General features: G+C 42.3%; 1 protein-coding gene and 1 pseudogene across 2 annotated transcripts in view; both read left to right on the forward strand.

Moving 5' to 3' along the window:
- The window catches only part of LOC105481790 (GTP cyclohydrolase 1), a 54368-nt gene that overhangs the window by 11140 nt on the left and 16781 nt on the right, over nucleotides 1-26447 (forward strand). For both annotated transcript variants that reach the window (XM_071100155.1, XM_071100154.1), the window contains exon 2: nucleotides 19781-19890. In XM_071100155.1, coding sequence (XP_070956256.1) covers nucleotides 19781-19890 — 110 coding nt within the window. The remainder of the gene's footprint in view (nucleotides 1-19780; nucleotides 19891-26447) is intronic.
- Nucleotides 3016-10274, forward strand: LOC139364286 (farnesyl pyrophosphate synthase pseudogene; annotated as a pseudogene).

Genomic DNA, 26447 nt, shown 5'->3' on the forward strand with positions numbered 1-26447 from the left:
AGGCTGGCCAACATGGCGAAACCCCCATCTCTACTAAAAATACAAAAAAATTTGCTGGGCATGGTGGCACACACCTGTAATTCCAGCTACTAGGGAGGCTGAGGTAGGAGAAACACTCGAACTTGGGAGACAGAGGTTGCAGTGAACCGAGATGGTGCTGCTACACTCCAGCCTGGATGACAGAGTGGGACTCTGTCTCAAAAAGAAAACAAAAACAAACAAAAAACCTTATGAATTGTCTATTTCTGGAATTTTTCATTTAATATTTTCAGACCATGTTTGACCAAGGGTAACTGAAACTGTGAAAAGTGGAACTGTATATGGTCTCTATGAGTGGTCACTGTTAAAGGGGAAACAAAGATGATTGGCCTGATCTTTGCCTTCAAGGAGTAAAGGGGTTCTGTGTAGTCAGAGGGAAGATGGGTGCTTCTGGTAGAGAGACAAGAAAGTCCAGATGTTATGGAGAAAGTAGCTTTTGAGTTGAACTTAGAAAGAAATTCATTTTGAGTTTTTTTGGGTTGTTTGTTTTTTGCAGAACGTGCCCATGCTGGTTTAGAGATTATGGTCTTAGTGTTTTCCAGTAAAAGGAATACACTAACATTCATAGTTATCTGTACCAGAGTTAAAATTCAATGGAGTTTTCAAGGCAATTAGATTTATTTTAAACTTTTAAAAGATCAATATTAATGGTATTAGGGCCAGCTCCTTCATCTGATATCTTTAAAATTCATTCTGGCCTTAGTCAACCCTTCTAATGAATTTTAACCTGACACATATTGTTACTTCGTCTAGTCTTTATAACCTGGTTATTTGTTTTATCTGCAATTATTCCTTCTCGTGAATCCCCTTGGCTACTCATGCTCACAAAGTCCTGACCTGTGTACCACCTGAATATTTCTGTGTACCACCTGAGTTGGTCATCTTTCACTTACATTACAATAACCTCTTACCTGGCCACCTTGCCTCCTTGCTTGTCCTGCTCCGATCCATTCATGCCAAAGTGATTTTTCTAAAATCGAATAAATTTTCTGCTTGCAAAAACACTTGGCTGATTTTCTGTTGTCTTTTCTCACCATTGCTGTAAGGTTTTGTTGTGTTGTAGCCTCCTGCTACATTTTTTGGCATTTTTTTCTTATCTTCCATTGCATTTCCTCACATGGGGCAGTTTAGTATTGTAGTTTAGTGCACAGTTAATCTGAGAAACCGCTCTGTCTCATTTCCTTACTGGAGCTGGAGACCCAGGTGAAGGTCCTGAGGTTTGTTCTTTTGCAATGTTTGGTCTTTATTATCTCCCTCCTCTAATTTATTTTACTGTCCTTTTTATTTTTGGTTGGCAACCATGGGGAGGTGGCTGCTGCCTCTTGCTTATCAACAACTATTGCTTATGGAGATATCTGTGAACAAGCAGCCAGGGTTAGGTGAGGAAATTGACCGTGACTGAGTTCTGGGTGAATTTTTCGAGGTCCGGTTGGTCCAAATGTTTGTGATGTGCAGTCCCAAGAGGCCATGACAATTCCTGTGAAGTGTGATGTGTTTTGTGTATCACACATTAGTTTTTATTTGTCCTAAGTAGGAATCAGAACTCAGTTCAATAGAGGCCATTGGCAAACATCCCAAACAAGGAATCTCTCACTAAAATAGCTTAAAATATAATTATACCTGTGTGGTCTAGGCATTTGTGGTACGGTGTTCATTAGCAGCGATGAAGGGCTGTGCATGCCTGGAGTTCAGACGAGAGGCTTTAACTCAGTGAGGATGGTGCTCCTCTCCTAGTTGACTTTAAGGAATAGCTGCTGTAGATCATACCCCTCTAACTGACCCCACTGTTTATCACATGGGCAGCCCTGGAGGTATGCCTTTCTGATGGCCCATCAAAAACAATCTGCCCTTCGGCTTCAAGGAGCAGTTTGCTGACAGCCTCCAGCTGTTAGTGCTATCAGGCTTTGCCTCCATGGAGGCCATACTTATCCCATGCTGCGTGTCCTTTCATTTTGGCATCATCTCTTTCTCCCCTTCTACCCCTTCTCCACCACAGTAAACAGCTTTTTGAGGGCTGGGGCTATTTACAACTGAAGTCGTTTATAAAAAGGAGATGCACATCTTTCAGCTTCATATTTAGCATGTTGGAAATTCTGTTCACTGATCTAATTCTGAAATCTCCTTGATATTTCTTAAACTAGTTTAGTAGAGGCCAGGCGCAGTGGCTCACGCCTGTAATCCCAGCACTTTGGGAGGCCAAGGAGGGCGGATCACGAGATCAGGAGATCGAGACCATTCTGTCTAACACGGTGAAACCCTGTCTCTACTAAAAATACAAAAAAAAAAAAAAAAAAAAAAAAATTAGCTGGGCGTGGTGGGGGGCACCTGTAGTCCCAGCTACTCGGGAGACAGAGGCAGGAGAGCTGGCAGTGAGCAGAGATTGTGCCACTGCACTCCAGCCTGGGCGACAGAGTGAGACTCCGTCTCAGAAAAAAAAAAGGAAAACTAGTTTAGTATGTCAACAAAACTTTGTCCTGCTGTAATGGGAAGAACAGCTAGCCTGGGCTAGTCATAGCATCCACATCCATGCTAACTGGTTTATGAACTCAGGTAGGTGAGTCACTTGACTATTCTAGGTCTGGTCTGAAGGGGAGAGGCAGTAGGACTAGGAGTTAAATTGTCATGCCCAGGTCTCTGAGCATGGGTGGGCCTGTCAGAATTGTCATTGCTCATTTTGTTGACTTCCAGCAGCTGATAGGCAAGGCCCTAGGAAGCTCTTCAGCCTCCTTTCCTTGCTAGAGGTGCTGTTTTCCCTTGAAATGTTCAAGCCCTGCAAATCGTTTCTATAGTAACAGGTCTCTTTTTTCTTATGATGCAGATTTTTGAAAAGGTTTCGAATCTAAATGTTCTTGGGATCTGTGGTCTTCCTACCTGTATGTAGCTCCTTTGATTAGACAGAGCCTTTATTTAAATACTTTTTCCCTCAAGAATGTTGTTGCTTCTACCAAAAATACAAAATACCTGTCTACTAAAAATACAAAAAAAAAAAAAAAAAATTTAGCTGGGCATAGTAGTGGGCATCTGTAGTCCCAGCTACTCGGGTTAGTTTTACTAGTGCTTGAAGTTTTAGTTTATTATTAAAGCTTCATATAAACTAGAAAAGGAGTGGTTGGGTAGAATAGTAATACCAAAAAAACTAATATTGCCTGTTAGTATCATGTATTTGTAAACTTTAATTTTTTTATTATATAAAACCCTCAAACATAAAAGTAGTCAAAATTATATAGTGGACATCTATATACTTACCACCTAGATTGAAAACTAACATTCTGCCATATTGGTGTAGTTTATGCTTTTACTGATAGTAAATCAGAGACATGTATTTAGAGGTGAAATGTCACCCTAAAAAGTGTTTCTCTTAATGATTTACACCATCCTTAGTAAAATTAACTACTAATTCCTTCATATCATCTAATACCTAATATATATTCAGATTTCCCCAGGTGTCTCAAATGTCTTTTACTAATGATTTTTTCCAACAAGGACCCACTAAGATCAATACATTCGCATTTGATTATTATGTTTTAATCTGGAATAGCGCCTACTACCCCCACCCTTGCCACTGCTTTATCAGAGAGGTCAGTTGTCCTGTAAGATATTCCACCTTTGTGATTTGTATGATTTTTTTGTTTGTTTTCATTTAACTTCTATATTTCTCATACTCCTGGTAACTGCAAGTCAGGTCTAAAGACCTCACTAAGTTCCTGGAAAACATTTTTAGCAGGAATGCTGTGTACTTCATGCACTGTCACAACTGGGAGGCATAAGTATTTGGATCTTGAAGATTTAAAGACTTCTAATTGGTTTTTTTCTTTTTCTTTTTCTTTCTTTTTTTTTTTTTTTTTTGAGATGGAGTCTCACTCTGTCACCCAGGCTGGAGTGCAGTGGCACAATCTGGGCTCACTGCAAGCTTCGCCTCCCAGGTTCACGCCATTCTCCTGCCTCAGTCTCCCAAGTAGCTGGGATTACAGGCGCCCACCACCATGCCTGGCTAATTTTTTGTATTTTTTAGTAGAGATGGTGTTTCACCGTGTTAGCCAGGATGGTCTCAATCTCCTGACCTCGTGATCCACCCGCCTCAGCCTCCCAGAGTGCTGGAATTACAGGCGTGAGCCACCGCGCCTGGCCCTAATTGGTTTTTAAAAGCACTGTTTCACTGGTTTTCTAGGATAAGCTTCTCTAGAGAAGTTCCTTTTTAAAAAATGCTTTATTAGTTTGAAGATTTAATGGGATTTTCCTTTCCCCTGAAATTCTTCCAGTTTGATTTCAAAAAGTAAAGGTCAGCATAGCATTAAATTTCTGAATTTTCCCTCATATAAGCCAAATAAATAGTTGGTGAAACAGTGTTTTGTGACCGATGTGCACCACCTTGGTTCTGGCAGTGTCTGGGCATTAGACCACTCTTTCTGATCTGCTCTCCTGGCTGACAGGTTTGGCCCTTTCCTCTCCTTCAACCCCTGTGTTTATAATGGATTTTACTTTTCTTTTAAAAAATCAGATTTGCTGTCTTTTGCTGTCGTCACCTCTGGGCTTTGTCACCACATGGCTGACTTCAACCTACAGTAACCCCTGATGCATGTTTCCTGAAGGGGAGCTCTCCTCTTCAGTCCACACTTCTAGTAGGTTGAGTTCAGCCCAAGATTAAGGCGCTCTGGTCTGGAGTCAGAAGATGGGTCAAAATCTAGCTCTCCCACCAGCTGGTTGGCTCTTCTTCAGCAGTCAGCTAGTGTTTCCAAATGATAGTATCCATGTCCTCATCTGTAAAGTGGGGACAATAACAGTTTTTTGTTTTTTTTTTAAAACGGAGTTTCACTCTGTCCCCCAGGCTGGAATGCAGTGGCGTGATCTTGGCTCACTGCAAGCTCTGCCTCCCAGGTTCACACCATTCCCCTGCCTCAGCCTCCCGAGTAGCTGGGACTACAGGCGCCTGCACCGCACCCAGCTACATTTTTGTATTTTTAGTAGAGACGGGGTTTCACCGTGTTAGCCAGGATGGTCTCAATCTCCTGACCTCGTGATCCACCGCCTCAGCCTCCCAAAGTACTGGGATTACAGGCGTAAGCTACAACGCCCGGCCTATAACTGGTTTTGACTAATGCAAGTTGTGGTAGGGCTTGAAAGAAATCACAAACTAAATGTAAAATTTAATTTGAAAAATGCTGTCCAAGCAGGAACTCACATCCAGTAACAAAAAGGATGCAGAACAGAAATCCAGATGTTTATGCCCAGGAAAAGCAGAATTTTATTGAGCACTTCTCCCAGATTGTTAGGGTGCTCACTGAGGATGAGTGAGGATGAGATGGGGCACCCAGAGACAGGAGATTCTATTACCTGGCTCAAAGAGATCCTGGAGTAGACTGCCACTGGAGACAAGCACCACTAGGGTTTGACGATGCTAGTAGCATTCCAGGAGCTGGCAGAACCCAGGAAACAGGATGCTGATAGTCTCCAGCAGGTCCTGCCTGGGCTATTTTGTGAACTGCTACAAGCTTGCCCTTTTTTTTTTTTTTTTAGATGGAGCCTTGCTCTGTCACCCAGGATGGAGTGCAGTGGCACTATCTCAGCTCATTGCAACTTCCACCTCCTGGGTTCAAGTGATTCTTGTGCCTCAGCCTCCTGAGTAGCCAGGACTACAGGCGCATTCCACCATACCCAGCTAAGTTTTGTATTTTTGGTAGCAATGGGGTTTCGCCATGTTGGCCAGGCTGACCTCGAACTCCTGACCTCAGGTGATCCCCCGCCTTGGTCTCCCAAAGTGCTGGGATTACAGGTGTGAGCCACCGCGTCTTGTGCTGCAAGCTTTCTTCCTGGTGGCAGATGACATAATGGATTCATCCCTCACCTGCTGGGGGTGGATGTGCTTGTATCAGAAGCCAGCTGTAGGTTTGGATGCCATCAATGATGCTATGCTTCCGGAAGCATGTATCTATCACCTGTTGAAGCTCTGTTGCTGAGAGCAGCCCCATTACCTGGACCTGATAAAGCACTTCCTGCAGAGTTCCTATTAGACAGAGATCAGGCAGACCCTGGACCTCATTACAGCCCCCCAGGGCAATGTGGATCTTGACTGATTCACTGAAAAGAGGTACAAATCTACTGTCAAGTATAAGACAGCTTTCTTCTACTTCTACCATCCTGAAGCTGCAGCCATGTCTATGGCAGGTGTCAATGAGGGGAAGGAACAGGCCAATGGAAGATCCTGCTGGAGTTGGGAGTTCTTTCAGATTCAGGATGATTACCTTGACCTTATTGGGGACCATACTGTCACCACTGGCAGAGTTTGTACTGACATCCAGGACAACAAATGACAGTAAATGCAGCTGACTGGTGGTTTAGTGTCTACAATGGGCCACTCCGGAACAGCACCAGATCCTGCAGAAGAATTACAGGGAGGAGGCACTATATGAGGAGCTGGATCTGCTGGCCATGTTCTTGCAGTATGTGGAAGATGGTTAAAACCACCTTATGGGTCTCATCGAGCAGTGTGTTGCACCACTGCCCCCAGCCACCTTCCTGGGGCTAGTGTGCAAAATCTCCAAGCAACTGCAAGGCAGAGAGAGGAGGCTGTTGATAAATTAGTGTGTAATCTTTTTTTTTTTTTTTTTTTTTAAACAGAGTTTCACTCTCGTTGCCCAGGCTGGAGTGCAATGGCACAGTCTCAGCTCACTGCAATCTCTGCCTTCTGGGTTCAAGCGATTCTCCTGCCTCAGCCTCCCAAGTAGCTGGGATTACAGGTGCCCGCCCCTATGCTCGGCTAATTTTTGTATTTTTAGTAGAGATGGGATTTCACCATGTTGGCCAGGCTGGTCTCGAATTCCTGACCTCAAATGATATGTCCACCTTGGCCTCCCAAAGTGCTGGGATTACAGGCGTGAGCCACTGCGCCTGGCCTACTGTGTAATCTTACAAAAAAAGAAAAAAAAGATAAAACGCTCTAAAACAGAAGGGAATCTGGTTTCTGTTCCACGCATAGACACACACAGGCTTTTTTCCTTTTGCTGTTTCCCACTTCCGTATCTTATGTGGTACTTCTCTTCCTTTCCCTTTCTAGGAAACTCTCCCTCCGCTTTTCCTCCTACTCAACCTTTAGGCCTGGGTAAAATTTTAATCTTCAATACAATCATATTGTTTTCTCTCAGCCCACAAGTTTTCCTTTATGTGAACTATCAGTTTTACAATTTAACCTGTAGTCATTCTCCAAATATTTTTACACCTACGCCTCTTATTTCTGCAGATCTCAAGTTGCTTGAAGTCATGGTTTGATAGATTTATTTTCAGCTCAGAACTATGAAAACTTCATTGTATTACCCTGGACATTGATTTCTAATGAGTTGGCTGTAGGATGCAACTGGTTTCTTTTTTTTTTTTGAGACTGAGTCTGGCTCTCTCCCCCAGGCTGGAGTGCAGTGGCCGGATCTCAGCTCACTGCAAGCTCCGCCTCCCGGGTTTACGCCATTCTCCTGCCTCAGCCTCCGGAGTAGCTGGGACCACAGGCGCCCGCCACCTCGCCCGGCTAGTTTTTTGTATTTTTTAGTAGAGACGGGGTTTCACCGTGTTAGCCAGGATGGTCTCGATCTCCTGACCTTGTGATCCGCCCGTCTCAGCCTCCCAAAGTGCTGGGATTACAGGCTTGAGCCACCATGCCCGGCTGCAACTGGTTTCTTAAGTGGGGGATATTTTTCTAGGATGTGGATACAACTTTCTGATGTGAGGTCCTCACAAATTTTTAAAATTTGCTCCAGCAAAAAGTAAAGGTGAGTCTTCTACCTGCTTCCTTCCTGCCTCACCTTCTTTAGGTGGAGTTGGCTCCAGTTTCCTTCTCGTCTCTGCCTCCACCCTACCCCGGCCCCAGGCCTCATAGTGTTCCACAGGAATGACATGGTGACTATAGGGAGGGTTATAGTGAGGAATTGCCCACTCTTTGGCCTTGTAAACAGCAAATTTGGGCCAGCAGTGGGTCTGTTTTCTTTCTTTTCTTTTTAGTCGTAGGAGTCTCAATCTGTTGCCCAGGCTAGAGTGCAGTGGCGCAATCTTGGCTCATTGCAAACTCTGCCTCTCGGGTTCAAGCAGTTCACCTGCTTCAGCCTACCGAGTAACTGGGATTACAGGCGTGGGCGCGCCAGCGCGCCTGGCTAATTTTTGTATTTTTAGTAGAGATGGGGTTTCACCATGTTGGCCAGGCTGGTCTCGAATTGCTGACCTCATGGTCCACCTGCCTTGGCCTCCCGAAGTGCTGGGATTACAGGTGTGAGCCACCACGCCCAGCCGGCAGTGGGTCTGTTTGCAACCCTCATGTACCCTCAGCTTTCAAGCCTGTGTGCTCCCACCCCAGCCAGTCATCAGAATCACTTAGATTTTAAAAAGGCTTATCCTGGGTCCATCCCTACACATAGTAAATCAGATTTTTCGTGGGTGGCTTGGGACACTGTATTTTCCAAAGTTCCTTGTGATTGGCTGTATTTGGGAACTCCTGTTCTGAAGGATGATCCCTTATTTCTTCATCTGTCACTAATGATGGTGGCTTGCACATTCTGATGGTACTTACTTGGATGGGATTACAGATGGTTCCATAACATCCATCTGTATGAAATCTCATGGTACAAGTGAATGTAGGATGATAAGGGATGAGCCTATTAGAGGCTTTTGAAGCAAATGGATAGTTTAATCAGATTGGTGTGTTTTTTTCTTTAGAACTGCTGTGAACCAGACCTTGTTATCACCATCTGTTTTGTAAATTCCATTTTCAGTTTAACAGCTGGATTGTGAAAGATATACAAAATTATCCAGTTAAAAAACTAAATTTGGTAAGGGTGTGTGGTGTTTTTAAAAATGACTCCTTGAATACACTGTTTTGATTCCTTAGACAGTTTCTAAGGCTCTAATTTTGGTCTACCAGAAATATTCAGAGTAGTAAACTGAGATCAGAAAGGCAAGTTATTTAGCTTGGATAACTTTGAGAATTAATAATGTACATGATTGGCAGCTTTCAGTTTTATCCAGGAATAAATCTAAACAGTTTAAAACAGGTACTTTCCCCTTGCCTCAGTACAGAGAGGCCCTGGCCACTGCCATGCACATCTCAGATGCTGAGCAGTGAGGCAGAAGGGTAACTTGTAATTTGGCATCAATGTCCAACACCCTTGAGCTGTGCAAATCAGGAACCTGGGAGTCATGTTAAGCATCCTTTTAACTGAGGACACGGAAGCCCAGGTCACACAATCTGTGCAAAGCTTGCACTAGAACCTGGGTCTCTGGACTCTTATTCATTCCTTCTACTTTACCATTCTACCTCTTGAACCACTGTGCCTGCGGTTCCCCTAAGAGCCAATAAAGTAATTGCATCTGGGTGGAGACAGTATATGTGCTTTCACTTTCTCATTTCATTATTTCTACATCTTACCAATAAACTTCCATGAATATTACCATTGTAATGAGGAGCAAAATGTTAGTAAAGATAACTTTATATGTGAAAACTTGAACTCTTACCAAGAAACGTAGTGTTCGTGACAAGGCTGCCTGAGAGGATGAGAATAGCTCATCAGCACTGGGTTGGCTGAAGGAAACATGCATGTCAGTACTATTTTGAGGGCAGCTGAGAACATCTATTTCAATAGCTTTGGCTATATTTTAATAGCTAAGAGCAACATATGAATTTGTCTCTGCCAAAGATGAAGGGAGTGAAAATTTCCAAAATAACCAAACTTTTACTTTTTTTTTGCAATACATTAGATCTTTCCTGCTGACAAACCTACAGTTTATGAAATGAGTTTGTGGAGCGTATCAAAGCTGTGCGGCAGCTCTGCGCACTCCAGCAGATGGTGTGACTGGTTGTCTGTAGTCGTCTTAGTTTCCGCCATTGTGTCAGTCTGTGGAGTGTTTGGGTTCATGCTTATTTTGGCCAAGTTTTCCAAATTCTGTCTTGGTAAGTGCAAAAAGCTGTGAGTGTCGGAAGCTCTAACAAGAGGTGTACTCATGATGAAAGTGAAAGCAGAGAGAGCGATTTTTTTTTTCTCTTTGAATTTGTTTTAACATTGCTCTTACTTGTAGAACAAATTTTTCAAACAGGTGGTAGAAAGCAAAACGTCTTAATGCCATCTTCAGGGCAGAAGACTTTGTTTGAGGTGCAGGATGTGATCTAGGGAGGGTTTTGAAGGAGTTTGCAGCACTGTGTGAAACTGGCTGGGTCTTCCTGCGTGTTCCTCCTTGCCCTCCTCCTTTAGCCTCTCCATGCAAAGGTAACCTGTTTTTTAATGTTTGTTTCTTTTTTTTTAATTTTTATTTTTACAGAAAAAAACAAAATGCCAGCGTGTGTATGAAGACCTTAATTTAAAAAAATGTATTTATTGGCCCGGGCATGGTGGCTCACGCCTGTAATCCCAACACTTTGAGAGGCTGAGGCGGGTGGATCACCTGAGGTTGGGAGTTCAAGACCAGCCTGACCAATATGGAGAAACCCTGTCTCTACTAAAAATACAAAAAATAGCCAGGCGTGGTGGCACATACCTGTAATCCCAGCTACTCGGGAGGCTGAGGCAGGGGAATCGCTTGAACCTGGAAGGTGGAGATTGTGGTGAGCTGAGATTGGAGTGTTGTACTCCATATATATATATATAATATATATATATTTTATTAATGAAATGTCTCAAATATACAAGACTGTATGAAGAACCAGTTTAATCAGAATGCATTGGGTTTTGACAAATCTTAGTATTTTACTATAATTGCTTTTAAAAAATACAGATATAGTTTAAGCTTCCTAGTTATCACTTCCTGATCCAGTTATCATCTCACTACAGAGGTAACCACTATCCTGAATTTGGTCCTTTACTTTCTTTTTTTTTTTGAGATGGAGTCTTGCTCTGTCGCCCAGGCTGGAGTGCAGTGGCGTGATCTTGGCTCACTGCAACCTGCACCTCCTGGGTTCAAGTGATTCTCCTGTCTCAGCCTCCTGAATAGCTGGGATTGCTTTCATGCCGGTTTTTTTTTTTTTTTTTTTTTTGAGACAGAGCCTCACTCTGTCACCCAGGCTGGAGTGCCATGGCGTAATCTTAGCTCACTGCAACCTCTGCCTCCCGGGTTCAAGCGATTCTCTCGCCTCAGCCTCCTGAGTACCTGGGATTACAGGTACGTGCCACCATGCCCTGCTAATGTTTGTAGTTTTAGTAGAGATGGGGTTTCATCATGTTGGCCAGGCTGGTCTTGTATTCCCGTCCTCCTCAACCTCCCAAAGTGCTAGGATTATAGGCGTGAGCCACCGATATCAGCCTCATGTCTATTTTTATACTTTAATTTTCTGTGTATGTTTACAAACAACATGTAACATTGTTTCTACTTAATTTAAATGGCTCATACTCTACATATTCTTCTGCTATATGCTTTTTACACTGAATATCCTTTCAAGGATTTATAAATGCAGCCCATATTTACTCACTTTCATTGCTAGGTCATATTTTACTGTGAGTTTACCCAAACTGTATAATTGTTCTTCTGATTCACACTTCTCTATTTTTGCTATTACCAACAAGACTGTAGTGATTTTATTTATTTATTTATTTATTTATTTTTTGAGACAGGGACTTGCTCTGTTGCCCAGGCTGGAGTGCAGTGGTGTGATCTGAAGTCACTGCAACCTTCGCCTCCCGGTTCAAGTGATTCTCATGCCTCAGCCTCCCAAGTAGCTGGGACTATGGGTGTGTGCTACCACATCCGGCTAATTTTTGTATTTTTAGAAGAGATGGGTTTTCACTATGTTGGCCAGGCTGGTTTCGAACTCCTGGCCTCAACTGATCCACCTGTGTTGGCCTCCCAAAGTGCTGGGATTACAGGCGTGAACCACTGTGCCCAGCTGAAAATTCTGTATTCCCTTGGCTGCATGAATTTCTTTGGAGTCCCTTCATTTAAAAATGTATTTTAAGGAAGTGAGTTGGTCCAGTGTGGTGGCTCACACCTGTCATTCCAGGACTTTGGGAGGCTGAGGTAGGAAGAGCTTGAGCTTGGGAGTTCAAGATTAGCTTGTACAACACAATGAGACTCTGTCTCTACAAAAAAAAAAAAAAAAAAAAAAAAAATCAGCTGGATGTGGTGGCACACCTCTAGTCCCAGCTACTGGGGAGGCCAAGGTGGGAGGATTGCTTGAGTCTGGGAGATGGAGCTGCAATGAGCAGTGATTGCACTGCTGCACTCCAGCCTGGGTGACAGAACGAGACCTTGTCTCAAAAAGAGAAAGAGTGAATCATAGGGTAAAGACAGACGTATTAATTGGGTAAACATGGAAGATCTATGTTTAACTCCAACTCTGTGCATTGCATTACAGGGAACTGTGTAGAAGCTCCAAAGCTTTCAGATATAATGCTTAACTCAGAAACTTATAGCCCAGTGTGTTTGGGGGACATGGGCACAAATAACCATGGTACTACGAGGCATGACGAAATAAGCTCTGTATGCTGGTGGAGGCAGCTCTGATGTTAGATGGAACTGTGAGGGTCTGGACCATTCTCCACCAAGTCAGGATAGGCTTATCTTTGTTAGCACCTTGAGTTGATTTAATTCCAACCAGAAGCAAAGAGGTGTGATGCCCTAGGCACTTCTGTCTGTCTCTTCCCTTAATTTTAAACCAGTAATCTGACTGCATTAGCTCTTTCCTATCCTTTAGGATGGGTGCACACTCAAATGTTCCAAGTCATCTTCCACTGTCTTTTAACACTGTCCTTCCAGGAGGATGCATCGGGTGTGCAGCTTCCTCAGAGAGCTGGAGTTGTTGGTGCTGATCACCAGATACCCCAGACAGCACTAATTCCTATACTATGGGTTCAAAGGGAACTCCATTGGACAGAGATTTCCTTTTGAGGAAATCTTTCCCAGGAGTTTCTTTTTACTTTTCCCTCACTTTCTCCCCAGCAGAAACAGGTCTGTTTGTCCTTAAACATATATCTATATATTTGAGTAGGAGCATTTTGAAGAGATGAAGTTTCTATGTAGCAGCACAAAACATGGAATAGTTTAAACCAGGGGCACTCTGGTTCTCAGACCAGGAGCATCAGGATCTTCTGGGAACTTGTTAGAAATGCAAATTCTCAGGTCTGCTCAGACCACCTGAAACAGAAGCCCTAGAGGTGGGGCCTAGAGATTTGTGTCTTAACAGGCCCACTGGAGGAGTCTGGGAACCCCTGTTTCGAGGGAAGCTTAAATAAGCACTTGGGGGCCAGGCATGGTGGCTCACGCCTGTAATCCCAACACTTTGGGAGGCCAAGACAGGCAGATCCCTTGAGCTCAGGAGTTTGAGAGCAGCCTGGGCAACATGACGAAACCCCATCTCTACAAAAAATACAAAAATTAGCCAGGCATGGTGGCTTGCGCCTGTAATCCCAGCTACTCAGGAGGCTGAGGTGGGAGGATCACCTGAGCCTAGGAGGTGGAGGTTGCAGTGAGCTGAGATTGCGCCACTGCACTCCAGCCTGTGCAACAGAGGGAGACCCCATCTCAAAAAAAAAAAAAAAAAAAAAGCAGTTGGGTTTGTATTGTGGGCCTGTCTTACTATACTTTCAGAAAAGGGTCTGGCATACTAAATACTTGAGGGATGTTACCCAGCAGTGTTATTTGTTGACACTGCTTAATTATGAATGACATGATAAAGGTATACCTGAGAACTGACATTGTGTGGTATTGTTGTGGGCAGACCTTTAATTTGTGGAGACTGCTTTGGTTTTGTTTGTGGTTATGACCAACAGTAGGAAACAGAATGCCATAAATCCCCGTTTCCAGGGTTACCTTCTTGCTGCTGATAACAGGCAGGAAATTAAAACAATATGTGATAGTGTTCTGTTCTTATCTACAGATGGTAGCTTTTAGATGTGTTGGCGCAAAACATAAGTAAAGATAGCAGGGAAACTTTATTATTGAAGAAAAATGATTTGGCTAGGTGAAGGTTATAGTCTGGGTTCATTTTAATAAAATGGGGTATAGGCAACATATTAGTGTTCCATTATCACATGAAGCATTTAGCTGTATGAGGATCACTAGATGTTTTTTCTCTCTGATTTAATTTTATTTGAGTATATAAAACATTTACATGATTCCAAGGTCAAAACTATATAACAAATTATATTCAAAGATGCTTCCCTTTCATCCATATCCCTTCTGTCCTTTTCTCTTACTACTTTACAGGTAATCATTTTTACTAGCTTTTAAATTTATCCTTCCAGTGTTCCTTTTGCAGATAAGCATATACATGTATGTATAGGTTCATAGCTTCTCTTTCCACTTTCATTACACAAAAGGTTACATACTATAGTACAATTTTTAAAATTATTATTACCATTATGCTTTTTAGAGACAGGGTCTTCTGTCACCCAGGCTGGAAGGCAATGGTATAATCATAGCTCACTGCAGCCTCAAACTCCTATCCTGGGTTCAATCCTGCTTCAGCCGCCTGAATAGCTAGGACTATAGGCACACAACACCATGCAGTACTTTAATTTTTTTTTTTTTTGTAAAAACGGAGTCTGGCTAGGTTGGGCAGTCTGGTCTTGAACTCTTGGCCTCTAGCAATCTTTTCATCTTGGCCTCCCAAAGTACCAGGATTACAGATGTGAGCCACCGCACCCAGCCTAAAAATTATGTCTGAAGTTAGCTTTATTAAGGTGTCACTTACCTTCTGTAAAATTTACCTACTTTACATGTACAATGTGAATTTTAACAAACATATACAGTTATATAGCCACCGATACAGTGAAGATAGGAACTGTTTCCATCACCCAAAAAAGTTTCTTTCTTTCCTTTTGCAGTGAAATCCTCTCTCCGACCTCTCTGGCCCTGGTAAACCACCTGCCTGCCTTCTATCACTATAGTTTGCCTTTCCCAGAGCATGGGTAGTCTCTTCTGTGTATGGATGTCTTTCACATTGTAGTGTACTTTGGGACTCAAACCATGTTATTACATGTATCAGTAATTCATTCCATCTTCTTGCTAAGTGTACTCCATTGTTTATACATTCCAGTTGAGGGACATTGTCCTTTTGCTTTTCAGAAAACTTTTTATTGGTCCAGGCACGGTGGCTCACGCCTGTAATCCCAGCACTTTGGGAGGCCAAGACGGCTGGATCACCTGAGGTCGGGAGTTCCAGACCAGCCTGACGAACATGGAGAAACCCCGTCTCTACTGAAAATACAAAATTAGCCGGGAGTGGTGGCACATGCCTGTAATCCCAGCTACTCAGGAGGCTGAGGCAGAAGAATTACTTGAACCCGAGAGGCAGAGGTTGCAGTGAGCTGAGATTACGCCATTGCACTCCAGCCTGGGCAACAAGAACAAAACTCCGTTTCAAAAAAATAAAAGAAAAAAAGAAAACTTTTTATTTTGGAACAATTTTAGACTGACTTACAGAATAATTACAAAGATAGTAGAGAGAGTTTTCATATACCCTTTCCCCAGTTTCTCCTAATGTTTAACATCTCACATGGCCATAGTACAACATTTAAGAAATTAATATTGGCCGGGCACGGTGGCTCACACCTGTAATCTCAGCACTTTGGGAGGCCAAGGCTGGCGGACCACGAGGTTAGGAGTGTGAGACCAGCCTGGCCTTTAGTGAAACCCTGTCTCTACTAAAAATACAAAAAAATTAGCTGGGTGTGGTGGCATGTGCGTGTAGTCCCACCTACTCAGGAGGCTGAGGCAGGAGAATTGCTTGAACCCGGGAGGTGGAGGTTGCAGTGAGCTGAGACCACGCCATTGCACTCCAGTCTGGGTGACAGAGTGAGACTCCATCTCAGAAAAAAAAAAAAAAAAAAAAGAAATTAATATTGGAGCCAGGCAGTGGTGCATGCCTCTAGTCCCAGCTACTTGGGAGGCCAAGGTGGGAGGATGGCTTGAGCCGCAGAGTTTACGACTAGCCTTGCAACATAGCAAGACTTGTAAAGATCTCTAAAATAATAATATTATTTTAGACATATATAATAATAAAGATATAATAAAGATCTCTAAAATAATAATAATAATAAGGCCGGATACGGTGGCTCACATCTGTAATCCCAGCACTTTGGGAGGCCAAGACGGGCAGATCATAAGTTCAGGAGATCGAGACCATCCTGGCTGGCACAGTGAAACCCCATGTCTACTAAAAATACAAAAAATTAGCTGGGCGTGGTGGCGGGCACCTGTAGTCCCAAGCTATTCGGGAGGCTGAGGCAGGAGAATGGCGTGAACCCGGGAGGCAGAGCTTGCAGTGAGCCGAGATCGTGCCACTGCACTCCAGCCTGGGCAACAGAGTGAGACTCTGTCTCAAAATAATAATAATAATAATAATAATAATAATAATAATAATACACTATTTTAAAAAGTAATATTGGTACAATACTATTATTTAAACTACAGACTTTTATTCAGATTTTCATTGTCATTTCTCTAGTCTCCTGCAATCTGACAATTCCTTAGTCTTTCTGTGTTTTTCATGACTTTGATGCCTTACTTTTTTTAAAAATTTTTAAACATTTAAAAAATAGAGACAGGATCTTTCCCTGTCACTCTGGTTGGAGTGGAGTGGTACAATCATAGCTCATTGCAGCCTTGAACTCCTGGGCTTAAGTGATCCTCCTGCCTTAGCCTCCTGAATAGCTGCGACTACAGGAGTGTGCTGCCATGCCTGGCTAATTTTTTTCTTATTTTTTGTAGAGATGGGATATTGCAGTGTTGTTACCCAGGCTGGTCTCAGAATCCTAGGCTCAAGTGATCCTCCCGCCTTGCTCTACCAAAGTGCTGAGATTACAGGTGTGAGCCACTGTGCCTGGCCTGATGCTTTCTAAGGGTACTTGTTTAGGTATTTTGTATCCCTCAATTTGTCTGATGATTAGGCTGCAGTTACGGATTTTTGGGAAGAATACCGCAGGGGGGATGTGCCTTTCTCATGGTGTCCTATCAGGAGCTACCTGATGTCAGTATGTCCTGTTACTGGCAAAGTTAACCTTGATCACTTGGTTAAGGTAGCCTCTGCCAGATTTCTCCACTAAGTTACTATTTTTCCTTTTATGTACTCTGTTAAGGCAAATTATTGCTTTTTAAATTTTGATGTACCTCCATGTGCATGAGAGATACATAGCTTTGCAACTCCCTCAATCTTAATTGTAATAATAATAGTAATAACAATAACTAGCACTTGGTCTGCCTGCATAGTTCTAAACACATGTGCCCATTTAATCCTCATGACACCCTGTGAAGTAGGCACTTTATGCTCATTTTATAGCCGAGAAGATTGAGGTAAGCGATGGAGTCAGATCTTTTTTTTTTTTTTGAGACGGAGTCTTGCTCTCCCTTGCCCAGGCTCACTGCAGCCTCCGCATCCTGGGTTCAAGCAATTCTCCTGTCTCAGCCCCCCAAGTAGCTGGGACTACAGGCATGCACCACCATGCCCGGCTTATTTTTGTATTTTTAGTAGAGACAGGGTTTCACCATGTTGGCCAGGCTGGTCTTGAACACCTGACCTCAGGTGATCCACCTGCCTCTGCCTCCCAAAGTGCTGGGATTACAGGCGTGAGCCGCCGTGCCCAGCCTGGAGCTAGATCTTCACTTCGCCTGAGTTGAGGGGCTGACTTTAACATGGGCCATATGGTTGTCGTCAGAGCTTAGGATGGGGACGCTCTCATTCTTTGCCAGAGAAAACAAATGCTTCCTATATTTAATGATTCTCTCTTGTTTTTACTTTAAGACATTTTTTTTGGCTTGTTTTTCCTTCCAGGAATATTCTTGTGTGACTAAAGATTTTAGTAAGCTATATGTGGCAATAATACCATATTAAAATCTTGGGGAGAAATCCAAGAAACTTTTGGAAACATTAAGGATCTATTTTTGGTCTTCTTTTCAGAAATATGACTGAAGGTGGGGCAGAATATTCAGAATAGAAAAGTGCTGTGGTAGAAGAAACACTCAGTGAGTGACACTGAGCCTTTTTCTCCTGGGATGTTATCAGCCACTTCTACCAGGGGTGTCTGTGTTTGTCTGTGTGTGTCTAACCCTGCCATGTTTGCCTTTCTTTCTTTCTTTCTTTCTTTTTTTTGTTGAGACGGAGTCTGGCTCTGTCTCCCAGGCTGGAGTGCAGTGGCGCAATCTTGGCTCACTGCAAGCTCCGCCTCCCGGGTTCACACCATTCTCCTGCCTCAGCCTCTTGAGTAGCTGGGACTACAGGCACCTGCCACCATGCCTGGCTAATTTTTTTGTATTTTTAGTAGAGACAGGTTTCACTGTGTTAGCCAGGGTGGTCTTGATCTCCTGACCTCATGATCTGGCCACCTCGGCCTCCCAAAGTGCTGGGATAACAGGTGTGAGCCACTGCGCCCAGCCCCATGTTTGCCTTTCTTGACCACACTAATGACTTTTCTATGACACAGTCAAATGTATCTCTGAATAGCTTGACTCAGGGTGATAACTGTGGTTTACATGATGACTTGGTCTCTGTGAGCCCCCTATTCTAGTAGCAGTGGAGCCACTGAAGGTCAGGCAGTGTGGGTGGACATTTGTCCATCTTCCTGTGACTCACTCAGCCACCTGCCTTTCCGAGGGGAAAGAGCTGTAGGGGCAAAGCTCTAATACATCCCTTCCCTTCTCTTTCTAATTCTATGTATATTGCATATCCCCCAAATCCTTGAAATTACACAGCTAGGTGTCTTGTTATATCTAGTCTGCCAAACTGTCTAGGTATCAGTACAGTTTTTTTCTATGTATATATTTATTTTCCAAAAATGAAATCCTACTGTATTTCTTTGTAGCTTCTTTTCTCATTGACAATATAGCTGAAGAAGTTTCCATGTCATATGGCATGTATCTACACTGTTGTTTGGGTACCTGCCTGTTATCAATAGCTTGGCTATATTATGATTGGCGGGGATTGTGGCTTGTTTATCTCTATCCCTCTTCAGCATCCGGGACAGGATGTTCTTGCAGTCACAGAATGTTAGGAAGCTCAGAGCTCTCTCAGGCATCATCTAATTAATATTTTCTCTTGCACATAGCATAGTTGAGGCTAAGTCAGTGCACTTTTTAAAAATAAAGCTTTTTTTAAAAAAATGTCTATTGTATGTCTGGCTGGAAGTGCCAGGGTCCACAGCTTAAACAAGACACTGCTCATCTTCCAAAGCCTACCCAGAGAGGCAGATACACACAAACTGTAGGATTTATTTCCTTAGGAAGGTGACTGTTTAGAATAAGTCTGATGCTGGCCTACAATATATAGAACACTTTACAAATGTAGAAAATTACTTGGGGAATCGATAATAGAGGTCAAGTTTACAGGTGTCTGGGTCTGGCCTCAGAAGTCAGAGGGCTAAGGATTAGTCTTTTTCTCAGATAAGTTTTTCTACATACTGATTATGGACAAAATATAAAGTAGAAGAAAATGTAAGGAAGAAAGTGAAAGTGGCCCATTTCTACTGCCAGAAATAGCCACTGTTTTATTTTGGTATAATTTTTCCTTTCCTCCCTCCCTTCTCCCTCCTCTTCCATACTGCAAATATGTTCATAATCCTGCATTTTTCATGTAACACTTTATCAAGGATTTTTAAATGTCACTTAAAGGAAAAGACTTTGCTACTTTGATAAGGAAAAATATCTAGCTTTAATTTGTATTCCCTTAATATTTTAGGGAAGATTAACATTTGTTTATGTTGACTGTCTATTCATGTTTATCCATAGTAGCTTTTCTATTCTACCTTTCCATAAAATTGGAAATGTTACTAAAGCAAGCCTCTGATTTCAGATGTCCTAAACGATGCTATATTTGATGAAGATCATGATGAGATGGTGATCGTGAAGGACATAGACATGTTTTCCATGTGTGAGCATCACTTGGTTCCATTTGTTGGAAAGGTAAGGTACTCTTTGTTGTTTCCCAGCAATTTAAAACATAATGAAAGTTTTTCAATCAGAATAATTATATTTAAAAAGTTTAGCTGCCAATTCCTGATATCCCAGGTATTTACAATTATACATATGTGATTATTCTTTATTAACCTAACAACTTGAAACTTAAAAAACAAAAGCAAAGTAGCAGAAGACCCTCAGGGCAAGACTTTCATGTTAAACACCATTGGCATAGGTTAAAATAATGAGGTTAAAGTAGCATCTCTTTTTTTTTTTTTTTTTTGTAGCTACTACAGGTTCTGAAAACCTTTACCCTTTTATTTATTTATTGTTCGCATCCCAATCTAGAGATGCCCTTTACTTTAACTTGAATAATGTTTGATCCAAGATATTTATGTATGTATGGCATGTCATGAGTAATGATAATTGCAGAATTTCTTGTGACAGAGGTTATGGTATTTGTGGATTTGTTTCTATCCCTTCTATTTTAGGAAAGGTGAGTCTAATGCATTAGATTCCTCAGCACCTCTGAATTTCTTTAGTCAGAAATGTTTAGTCCTAGTCTTATGAAACTTTAGATCTAATCTAGTTTATAGGAAATCCAGAGGCTGAATGGAACAAATCCAGAAGATGGGATACTCTGCTGAACAGCTGGCCTATTCTCTTTTCAGTAGAGAATGTTATGGGTGGGAGCATTATTTTAGAACAAAAGAGACTTAGGAGGTATAACCAAATGCAATGTCAATACAAATGTGTGACTCTCCATTGGATTCCTGTTTAAACAAACCAAAAGTAAAACATTTGAGACAATTGGAGGAATTTAAATCTGAGTTAGTTATTAGATGTTGTCTAGGAATGACTATTTAATATACCTTTGAGAACATGTGGTTTAGAACAAAGAATTGTCCCATTCCCCTAACCCCCATCATAATTTTATTTAATTTTGACTCTTTATTAATAATCTTTAAACAGAAGACTTACAAGAGGTAGTGTTATGAATACCTATATACCCATCAACTAAAAAAGTGTTAACATTTGCTTCATTTTTTTCTTTGTTAAAGTATTGTATCTTTCCACTTTTTTATGGAAATAAAATATAGACAGAAAATGCACAAAACTTAAGGGTGTTCCTTACCACTTCAGAGATCAAGAACTAGAAAAGGCTGGCACGGTGGTTCATGCCTGTAATCCCAGCACTTTGGAAGGCCAAGGTAGGTGGATTGCTTGAACCCAGGAGTTCAAGACCAGCCTGGGCAACATGGCAAAACCCCATCTCTACCAAAATAAAAATAAAAGACCCCTGGGCATGGTGGCACATGCCTGTACTGCCACCTACTCGGGAGGCTGAGGTGGGAGGATGGCTTGAGCCCAAGAGGCAGAGGTTGCAGTGAGCCTAGATTGTGCCACTATATCCCATCCTGGGCAACAGAGCCAGACTGCCAGACCCTGTCAAAAAAACAAAAAAGCAAACAAACAACAACAACAACAAAAACCCACAACTAGCATCCTGGAAGCTCACCTCATTTCTCTTCTCTTAATTTCTAATCCATCCTTTGTGCCAGTTTATCAATTTATAACCCTATCCTATCAATTTATAACCGTATCAATTTATAACCCTATGGATTAGTTTTCTTGTTTTTCAACTATATATGAGTGGAAAGATTCTACGATATGCACTCTTTGTGTCTGGCCTCTCTTGTTCTACATTGTCAGATTGATTGAGGTCATTGCCTGTCATTGTAGTTTATTTTCATTTTTATATCTTATTCCATTGTACAAACATACCACAATTTATTCTGCTCTTGGTGGACATTTGTATTGTTGCCTCTTTTTTTTGTTTTTTGTTGTTGTTGTTGTTGTTTTTGCTATTACAAACAATACTGCTATCAATACTTTTTTGGTGTACATACGCATGCTTTTTTGTTTTGTTTTGTTTTGAGACGGAGTCTTGCTCTGTTGCCCAGGCTGGAGTGCAGTGGCGTGATCTCGGCTTGCTGCAAGCTCCACCTCCTGGGTTCATGCCATTCTCTCACCTCAGCCTCCTGAGTAGCTGGGACTACAGGTGCCTGCCACCACACCCAGCTAATTTTGTTTTTGTATTTTTAGTAGAGATGGGGTTTCACTGTGTTGGCCGGGATGGTCTCGATCTCCTGACCTCGTGATCTGCCCGCCTCGGCCTCCCAAAGTGCTGGGATTAGAGGCGTGAGCCACTGCGCCTGGCATATGCATGCATTTCTATTAGAAATGTACCTAGGAGTGGAATTGCAGGATCATAGGGTAATACTCATCTTCAACTTATTAGATGCTGACCTATAGTTTTCCAAAGTGGTTGTACCAGTTTGCACTGTCAACAGTATATGAGATTTCTAGTTGTTTCATATCCTTGCCAACACTTGGTACTTTGTCTTAAGTTTAGTATGCTGTTATGTGTTTAGTAGTATTACTCTTTTTTTGGAAAAAAAAAACTTTTATGGAAAATTTCAAATATGTAATAAGAGTAACATAACAAAGTTTCATGTTCCCATCAAGTAGCTTCAACAGTTACCAGTACAGGACCAATCTTGTTCAATATAGGTCCACACTGAACTATTTTGAAGCAAATTTCAGATTATTTCTTCTAGCATTTGTCTCTAGAAGATAAGAAAAAAAATTTATTTTTATTTTTGAGATAGCCTTGCTCTGTTGCCCAGGCTGGAGTGCAGTGGCAAAATCTGAGCTCATTGCAAGCTGCACCCCCTGGGTTCAAATGATTCTCGTGACTCAGCCTCCGGAGTAGCTGGGATTACAGGTGCATACCACCATGCCCAGCTAGTTTTTTGTATTTTTAGTAGAGATTGGGTTTCATCATGTTGGCCAGGCTGGTCTTAAACTCCTGACCTCAAATGATCTGCCCACCTTGGCTTCCCAAATTGCTGGGATTATAGATGTGAGCCACTACACCCAGCCTAGAAGATTAAAAAATTATTTTTAGGAACATAACCCCAGTTTGATTACCATATCCAGTAAGTTAGCAATAACTCTTTCAATATATTAAATAATATAAAGTATGTTACAGAGAGCATAACTCTTTATCACTACTTATTAATATGCATCTCTAAAATACTTACCCATACTAGCCATTAATATGCCTCTCTAAAATATTTTCCTTTTTTTTTTTTTTGAGACAGAGTTTCGCTATTGTCACCCGGGCTAGAGTGCAGTGGTGCGATCTTGGCTCACTGCAAACTTTGCATCCCAGTGATTCTCCTGCCTCATCCTCCCGAGTAGCTGGGATTACAGGTGCGCAACACCATGCCCGGTTAATTTTTGTATTTTTAGTAAAAATGAGGTTTCACCATGCTGGCCAGGCTGGTCTCAAACTCAGGTGATCCACGTGCCTCGGCCTCCCAAAGTGCTGGGATTACAGGCGTGAGCCACCGTGCCCGGCCCTAAAATATCTTCTTTCTTATTCACAGTAGCACTATCACAAAATTAACAGTAATTCTTTAATAGTATCTAATAACTAACTCATATTTACATTTCTCCAGTTGTCTCAAAAGTTTACTCTTGGTTTGTTTAAAAAGGAATCCAACAGAAAGTCACACATTTGTATTTACGTTGCATTTGGTTATACCTCTTAAGTCTCTTTTGTTCTAAAATAGTGCTCCCGGCCGGGCGCGGTGGCTCAAGCCTGTAATCCCAGCACTTTGGGAGGCCGAGACAGGCGGATCACAAGGTCAGGAGATCGAGACCATCCTGGCTAACACGGCGAAACCTTGTCTCTACTAAAAAATACAAAAAACTAGCCGGGTGAGGTGGCGGGCGCCTGTAGTCCCAGCTACTCAGGAGGCTGAGGCAGGAGAATGGCGTAAACCCGGGAGGCGGAGCTTGCAGTGAGCTGAGATCCAGCCACCGCACTCCAGCCCGGGCGATAGAGCGAGACTCCGTCTCAAAAAAAAAAAAAAAAATAGTGCTCCCACCCATAACATTCTGTATTGAAAAGAGAATAGGCCAGCTGTTCAGCAGTGTCCCACCTTCCGGATTTGTTTCCTTCAGCCTCTGGATTTCCTATAAACTAGATTAGATCTAAAGTTTCATAAGACTAGGGCTAAACATTTCTGATAAAAGTAGTTCATAAGGGCCGGGAACGGTGGCTTATGTCAGTAATCTCAGCACTTTGGGAGGCCAAGGCAGGTGGTGGATGGATCACTTTGAGCTCAGGAGTTCGAGACCAGCCTAGGCAACATAGTGAAACCCTGTCTCTACCAAAAAAAAAAAAAAACAAAACAAAAAAACAAACCAAACAAACAAAAAAACAAGCAAAAAGTAGCTAGCATGGTGGCATGCAACTGTGGTCTCAGCTACTCAGGAGGGTGAGGTTGGAGAATTGCTTGAACCCAGGAGGTCAAGGCTGCAGTGAGCCAAGATCACACCACTGCACTCCAGCCTGGCAAGAGAGTGAAACCCTGTCTCAAAAAAAAAAAAAAAAAAAAGAAAGAAAAGTAGTACTTCATAAGGGTGCTGAAGACTTCATATTATGTCATAGCAGGGCCAAGTGAGGTGGCTCATGCCTGTAATCCCAGTGACTTGGGAAGTCAAGGTGGGAGGATAGCTTCAGGTCAATAGTTCAAAACCAGCATGGGCAACATAGTGAGACTCTCTCTACTACAAAAGAATTTTTTTTTTTTTTTTAATTAACTGGGTGTGGTGGTGCATACTTGTAGTCCTAGCTACTTTTTGGGAGTCTGAGGCAGGAAGATTGCTTGAGCTCAGGAGTTTGAGGTTACAGTGAGCTACGATCATGCCACTGTACCCCAACCTGGGTGACAGAACAAGACCTTGTCTCTAAAAAGAAAAGAAGAGAAAACAATCAGAAAACCCAGATACATCACATCAGGAGCCATACCGTATCTGGTAATCCTGCAATTAATAATGAAGGAATCTTTGAAAGGGAATCTATTGGTGAGCAAATTAAACACAGAAAGCCTATGGCTTGTTCAAGAGGATAGAGATAGTTAGTGGCTTGTCTGCAGCCAGATCCAAGGCACTGATTCTGTACTCAGCCTGCCACCATTTTTTCCTGCTACTTTCTGCTACTACTTCCTCATTGTTTGTGTTTTTGCTACCTTTGTTTAAAAAATATATTATTTAGTGATTTTTTTTTTTTTTTTTCAAGACAGTTTTGCTCTTGTTGCCCAGGCTGGAGTGCAATGGTGCGATCTTGGCTCACTGCAACCCTTGCCTCCCGGGTTCAGGCAATTCTCCTGCTTCAGCCTCCCGAATAACTGGGATTACAGGCACCCACCACCATACCTGACTAATTTTTGTATTTTTAGTAGAGATGGGGTCTCACCATGTTGGCCAGGCTGGTCTTGAACTCCTGACCTCAGGCAATTCACCTGCCTTGGCCTCCCAAAGTGTTGGGATTACAGGCGTGAGCCACCACTCCTGGCCTATTTAGTGATCTTGTGAAATGGACATTTAAATGACCTAGGATCTTAAGACCAAAAATAGTATAAACAATGAACAAATTCTGTGTCTGCATAGAAATGTAAACATTTCAGACAGTATAGAAGAAGTTGGTTCATGGGAAAGTTTTAACTCTCTAATTTTTCTTTGAAATACTCAATGTTTAGGTGCTATTTTAATTTTTTCCTCCTGCCAACCAGGAAGGCAGTGAGGAGGACTTCTCAAATTCCTAAAGCATAGTGCTAATGGATGGGGAAAAAATCACTAAGTACTACTAGATCAGTTATGTAAATAGTAAGTGAACAATGAAACTGTTGGCAAACCATGATGCTGTTGAGTCTCTAATTTTATATTTGGTTAATTAATTGCCTACAAGTGACCATTTACTCTATTAGTCTTTTCAGGAAAGTAATGTTTTTCATATGTAGTATTTGGCTCAAAAAGAGGTAACGTTTATATTTGATATTAATTGGTGCCATTTAAGATGACAGAAATGGCCTGGCTGTATACCGGGTTCTATAAAACTTGGTTCTTAGGGTACAGGTTCTTGCCAAGCCATGGTGGTGGCAGTGCCCTTTTTCTCCTGTTAAGAAGATGGGGCCAGGCGTGGTGGCTCACACCTATAATCCCAACACTTTGGGAGTCCGAGGTGGGCGGATCAGGAGGTCAGGAGATCGAGACCATCCTGGCTAACACGATGAAACCCCCCTCTACTAAAAATACAAAAAATTAGCTGGGCGTGGTGGTAGGCGCCTGTAGTCCCAGCTACTCGGGAGGCTGAGGCAGGAGAATGGCGTGAACCCGGGAGGTGGAGCTTGCAGTGAGCCGAGATTGGGCCACTGCACTCCAGCATAGGCAACAGAGCGAGACTCCGTCTCTAAAAAAAAAAAAAAGGAGGATGGTGCTCTCTAGCAGCTTAGAAACCAGGAAGCCAAGCACAAAAGGGCATGGAGACCTTCTGTGCTACAGGGCTTTGCGGTGGGATCTTAAGGCTGCTGTGATGTGTGGAATGGCAATACTTATGCTTACAGTTTTTGCCATTTAAAGGAGGCTTTCCTGTATACATTTTAATGTTGCTATGAGATCATTTGCCTTTTCTTGAGAATGTTTCTCCT

This window comes from Macaca nemestrina, chromosome 7, assembly GCF_043159975.1.
Source record: "Macaca nemestrina isolate mMacNem1 chromosome 7, mMacNem.hap1, whole genome shotgun sequence".
Classification (NCBI taxonomy): Eukaryota; Metazoa; Chordata; class Mammalia; order Primates; family Cercopithecidae; genus Macaca; species Macaca nemestrina.